This window comes from Mustelus asterias, chromosome 13, assembly GCF_964213995.1.
Source record: "Mustelus asterias chromosome 13, sMusAst1.hap1.1, whole genome shotgun sequence".
Lineage (NCBI taxonomy): Eukaryota > Metazoa > Chordata > Chondrichthyes > Carcharhiniformes > Triakidae > Mustelus > Mustelus asterias.
In genome coordinates, this window is record NC_135813.1 from 96,399,325 (window position 1) to 96,405,039 (window position 5,715).

At 43.3% G+C, this 5,715-nt stretch overlaps 1 protein-coding gene across 1 annotated transcript; it reads left to right on the plus strand.

Moving 5' to 3' along the window:
- Positions 1 to 424: 424 nt before the first annotated feature.
- LOC144502918 (endoplasmic reticulum resident protein 29-like) lies at positions 425 to 5,225 on the plus strand. The gene is made up of 3 exons (XM_078227335.1): positions 425 to 572; positions 2,385 to 2,523; positions 3,206 to 5,225. The coding sequence occupies exons 1-3, from the start codon at positions 450 to 452 to the stop codon at positions 3,706 to 3,708; spliced, it is 765 nt and encodes a 254-aa protein (XP_078083461.1). The 5' UTR covers positions 425 to 449; the 3' UTR covers positions 3,709 to 5,225.
- The last annotated feature ends 490 nt before the right edge of the window (positions 5,226 to 5,715 follow it).

Consider the following 5,715-nt stretch of genomic DNA (forward strand, 5'->3'; position numbering starts at 1 on the left):
TTCATCTCAAAGGCTGTAAACGATACCAACATGGCCGGGTTAGTTAATACAGAGGAAAGCTGGGAACACGGGGTGGGCGAGCAATTAATGGCAGATGTAGATTCTATGAAAAATCATGGATTCAGGGAAACAAAACAGGCAGAAGCATTGCAGGCGCTTTGCAAAGCCACAACTGAACATTCCCCCATCCCATACTTGTCAGGCAATGCATTCCAGATCCTAACCACCGCGCCTTAAAAATACTTTAAAACAACCCTCAATAATAAAATGACTCGTTGCATATTTGCATTTGTCCTAAAACCCCAGTTTTGCCCTTCTGGCGACAGAACCAGGCGTTTGCATTTGTAATATTAATACTTGTCACAACCAGAGGGCTGGCACTGTAGTAATTTGCATGAAGCTACCAGCCGTGGAGATCACATGCTGCTGATCTGAGACACAGTAAAACCATGGCAGCAAACGGCAGCTCCTTCCTGCTCTTCCTGACCGCGGCATTTTTGCACCTTTTTATTCCCACCGGAGCCCTGCACACAGTCGGTTCCCTCCCTCTAGACACCGTCACTTTTTACAAGGTGAGTGCACCCTGGAAATGCTCTCTTTATATTAATGATTGCTGCTCATTTGATGCACAAACGCGCGTCTGCCCGACGTGAACTTCCCGAGTGCTGCACAGAAGATACATTTGGCAATATGGACACTGCTGTGACATTGGAACAGGTGCAATATCCAGCAGCAAGGGAAGGTACAAATCCATCAATATTCATGTTCCGGCAATCGCAGGCAATGCATTTTTATTGAAAAACATTGAAGTGGCAGGATATAGTTTGGGATGAAAAACCGTTCAGAGAATACTAATCCTGACCGGTGCTCGGAGTTATAACGGGAAGAAATAATTTCGGAAATTTATTCTGGAAATGGATGAGTAAAGGCTGGATGGGATTTTCTAGATCAAATCTATTTAACGGGAACACGAAAGGCGACATGAGGAGTTTGCAACATTGCTCCATTGTTTCAACGCAGCGAGTCTGTGTCAACCCGATGTATCCATTTCAATCTGTATCAGCGTGTCTATCTGAGCTTATTTATCTGAGTTTATCTGGGTGGAAGGCTCCATTAGAAGCTCCTTCCGGATTTCTATACAATATTTTTGAAGCCAGTCCGTCAATAAAATAGTTAACAGAGGATTTCCTTTTGAACTGCCAGGCTGCGTTCCTCCAATAGGAAACTGACAGCAAAACAGCGCCGACATCTGCGCACCAATCCTCTCAACACGCGTGTTTCACTTCCTCCCCCCGACCCAGCTCCCCTTCCCCCCCCCCGACCCAGCTCCCCATTCCCCCCAACACATCTCCCTCCTCCTCTCCCCTTTCTCCTCCTCCTCCCCCTTCTCCATCCTCCTTTCCCCTCCTTTACCTCTCCTCCTCCACCCTCCTTTCCCCTCTTCTTTTCTCTCCAGCTCATTTATCACTAACGAGGTCAGGGCAGCACGAGCTTGCAGAATGTGCTAGAACTCAGTCATGTCTGGACAAAACATCTAATTACAAGGGTTATTTTTTTTAAAAACAGGAACCACCACAGAAACATCCTCATCGGTTACAGCTCACGTGTAAGATTCTAAAGTTCAAAGTGTGTAACAGGAAAAGAATGGAGATAAATTGTCTGATTTACAGAGCACCTTCTCACACTCAAACTTGTCTCAAAATGCTACACACCATGAACTACTTCGAGCAAAGACTGGCAAAGAAATTCCATACTTAAAACACATCAGAGATAAGGCATTGTGGGTTGCATCTCGGAAATATTGCACATTGAATTTTCAAACAGAAACTTGCTTCACAAAAAGAGCTTTATTAAATTACAAACCAAATATACAGTATAGTAAATGGTCAAAAAATTACTCAGCAAGTCTGGCAGAATCTGTGATGAGAGAAACAGAATTAATGCTTCTAGTCTCCAACCTTTCTGCTGATAGTAAACAGATTGTTTTTTATTTTTTCATGGGACATGGGTGTCACTGGCTGGCCAGGATTTATTGCCCATCCCATGTAGGCCAGACCAGGTAAGAACGGCAGATTTCCTTCCCTAAAGGACATTAGTGAACTAGGTGGGTTTTTTCCAACAATCGACAATGGTTTCATGGTCATCAGTGGATTCTTAATTCCAGATTTAAAAAAAATTGAATTCAAATTCCACCATTTACCATGGTGGGATTTGAACCTGGAACATTAGCTTAGTTTCTGAATTAATAGTCTGGTGATAACACCACTAGGCCATCACCTCCTCTGTATAGTTAAAGGGAATCTCAGGTGAGTTGGATCTATGATATGAGGATTGTGGAATCCCAATTTGTGAAGCAGCACCTAAGGTTTCAATATTCCCTGCAGGTTATTCCCAAACAGAAGTATGTCCTGGTAAAGATCGACACGCAGTATCCATATGGAGAGAAACAGGATGAGTTTAAGAAATTAGCGGAAAACTCTGCTTCCAGCAAGGAGCTCTTGGTGGCTGAGGTGGGAATATCAGGTAGGAACTGAGTTATTTGTCCAAGTTCAAGCAAAGGATAAAACATTGTGGTCGGCATTTTTGTCACTTACTTGATTCCTGTCGTCTTCTCCAAGCGCTTTGTCGCGTATTGTTTAGTTCCCAAAACAAACGATGTAATTCCAATCACAGCCGAAACCGTGTTTAACACAAAATCCACATTAAGATTTAATGTGTCGTGTTTGCACAGAAACAGTTGAGCAGGGACTGCACAGCCAGGAGCCTGTGCCAGGTAGCACATCCTGAGCTAAGAAACAGATTCACACAAAATAATTAATGAGTGTCTATCGCCACCCCTTTTGGCAGAGATGATGAGAAATGAAGGGGATGTGCCTGGTAAAGGAAAAGAGGAAATAAAAAACTTGTATTGATATAAACACTTTTTATATGCTGAGGACATCCCAAAGCACGTTACAGCAATCAAGTACTTTTGAACTGTAGTCATTTTTGAAGTGTTGTAGGGTTGGGAGAGAATTGGTCAATGTTTATTTAGGAAGCTTCATTTTTCCAAACTAGAGATCCCCAGGGAAGTGGGGGCATTGTGAGGGGCGGGGGGGGGGGGAAGAGACAGAAACGCATTGAGTTTAACTATATGTTTAAAACATCATTTTTCTATGTCATGCAAAATGATTTGACTGGAGTTTTTTTTTACACTTTTAAACAGATTATGGTGAAAAGGAAAATTCCGAACTTGGCATGAAATACAAAGTGGAAAAGGATGACTATCCTGCCTATTTGTTATTCACTAATGGGGATTTGGAGAATCCAGTCCGGTACACCGGAGAGATCAAAGAGGACGCCATTCAGCAGTGGCTGAAGAATAAAGGTGTGTGGGTGGGGATGCTGGGCTGCCTGGAGGAATTTGACTTGCTGGCTGCAGAGTTCCGCAGTGAAAGCGCCCGGGAAAAGCGCCAGAAGATCATGGAGAGGGTGAAGGCCATGTTGCCGGAGGTGCCAGAGTCTGAACAGAAATTGGCGGAGCAGTACCAGAAAATTATGAGCAAGGTTCTGGAACAAGGTGACTCGTTTGTCCATTCCGAGATTACACGGATTGGCAAACTGCTGGGAGAGGGCAAGATGAGCTCAGTTAAGAAGGTGGAGTTTCAGAAACGCCAGAACATCCTGAGCTCATTTCAGAGACCCAGCATAGCAAAGGAGGATTTGTAAGAATGAATTTGGGTCTGTTAAAAGTCCTCAAGTGAAAAGAAGCACCTACTGTAAGTCATGTCACTGCTGAAGTTGCTAAGCAGGATTTTTTGCCATCAGGAATCCTCTCTCTCCTGGTTTCTCTCATCAAAGGCTCTGAAGCTCGAATATCTCAACTAAGCCTGATCTTGTTTTCAACTGCCACCTGACAGGGGCCATTGCATATATCAGGAGAGCTGGACAATTTTGTAGCCCCTCCCTTTCTAATGTAAAGGGCCCAAAAGCCAAAACTAACATCAGTTAACTCCACGACGTGGAGTCAACCCTAGAACCTTCTAGGTCTGTCTGCCTAAAAAGCACGCAAGTAGCAACAAAGCCCCCGGGGAGGTCTTGAAACCATTCTTTGGAAGGGAATTTTCACCACTGTGGCAGCACAGTGTGTTGAAGCTTCAGGAGTGTGTGCTGATAGTGGAACATAGGTCGCTGCCCAATATACTCTTACTATCACAGAGTTCCCAATCTCAGCTGTGGAGGAGCTGCTGACACATGGCACAGGTGGACCAACTTAGGTGAGGAAACACCTTTAAAGAATGGGAGTTATACCATTGAAAACCTGACCTCCAGTTAGCATCCAATAAAATATTTTAAAGTACATTAGAATTTGTAGAAATTTTGAAGCTCTTCAGCAGTGACATGGTTCAAAGTCTATTTGTTTACAAACCTTCTAATTTTTTAATTCTTGCAAAACAACTTTTTCACTAACCTTTTGTTGAGGGTTAATCCCAGTATTGTTTCAACATGCAGCACAGATCTGTCTTGTTACTTCCCATGTGGCAACTTCCCGATGTCAGAAATGCCACAGCAGGCTGTACCCAAACAGAGGTCAGGAAGTCAATAAAGAGTAATTGTATAGAGATAATTCAGTTAAAATTCTAGCTACTGTAGTTGTGGAGTTCATTTCACTTCCTCTGTGGTTGTAATACCTCTGAACAGTATCCCCTAGCATGGTGTCACTGGAGAGAGTAAGAGAAGGGACAACTAAGGTGGACAGGTGTGTCTGGGCCTCACTCCATACATGAAAATTCAGGTATGCCAAGCACCACAGGTGAAGGGGAAGCAGGTATGAGAAAACCTTCCCTCTTTCAGCCAAAGGCAACCCAATTTCCCACAGGAGGGATTCTCAGTAAAATCTGCAGCAAATCCTCCACACGAAACAGTTCCCAGATTGACATCAGAGATGATCTCAACATGAGCCAACCTCAAATCCTGTTTCTCCATGGGCTACGTAATGCTACGGAAAGGAAAAGTCTTGTCTAACTACTGGTGACACCTGAACACCTTACAGTCATCCATACTTTGATCTCCCCCTAACAGTTGATCTGTGTTAGGATTGTCCTGTTATGCAAATAATCACTTGTGTGTTCTAATGAATGAATTGGTTAAAAAAAATTAAAATAACTTAACCGTACATTTGTAAGCTGTGTTGCAACTATGATTCCACTGTACTCAGGAAGAAGTGATTATACATTTTGGAATTCAGAACAAGTGGCTTTCCATTCTTAGCACTCTTGTAGTGTCAACTTGGGTCAGTTGATGGGAACTCTTGTCTGAGTCAGAAACGTGTGGTTTAGACCTCCACATCAAGTGCATAACTTACGCTTATATTTCAGTATGTTACTGAGGGCATATTGCACCATCTATTAGATTAGACAACAAGCCCTGGTACCTGTCTAGATAAAAGATTTCCTTCAAAGTGCACGAAAACTGGCTGTTAATGGTTGAGGCTGGCTACTTTATCTGATCTACTGTGCAAATTAGTTGCCACATACGCTTACAAAACAACAGTAATTCATTGAGTGTGGTGCATTTTAGGATATCTGGAGATCATTGAAGGTAGAGTTAGACAGATTTTTGATGCACAAGGAAGTCAAGCGTGATCGGGGCTGAGAGCACAATGGAGCTGTGATACAGCCAGATCAGCCATGATCATATTGAATGGCAGAGTAGGTAGGAGGGCTGAATGGCCTA

Excerpts from the sequence above, each read along its gene's own strand:
- LOC144502918 (XM_078227335.1), top strand. The coding sequence starts at position 450 with ATGGCAGCAAACGGCAGCTCCTTCCTGCTCTTCCTGACCGCGGCATTT. Across the intron at positions 573-2,384 it reads ACACCGTCACTTTTTACAAG|GTTATTCCCAAACAGAAGTA; the intron begins GTGAGTGCACCC and ends TATTCCCTGCAG. Across the intron at positions 2,524-3,205 it reads GGCTGAGGTGGGAATATCAG|ATTATGGTGAAAAGGAAAAT; the intron begins GTAGGAACTGAG and ends ACTTTTAAACAG.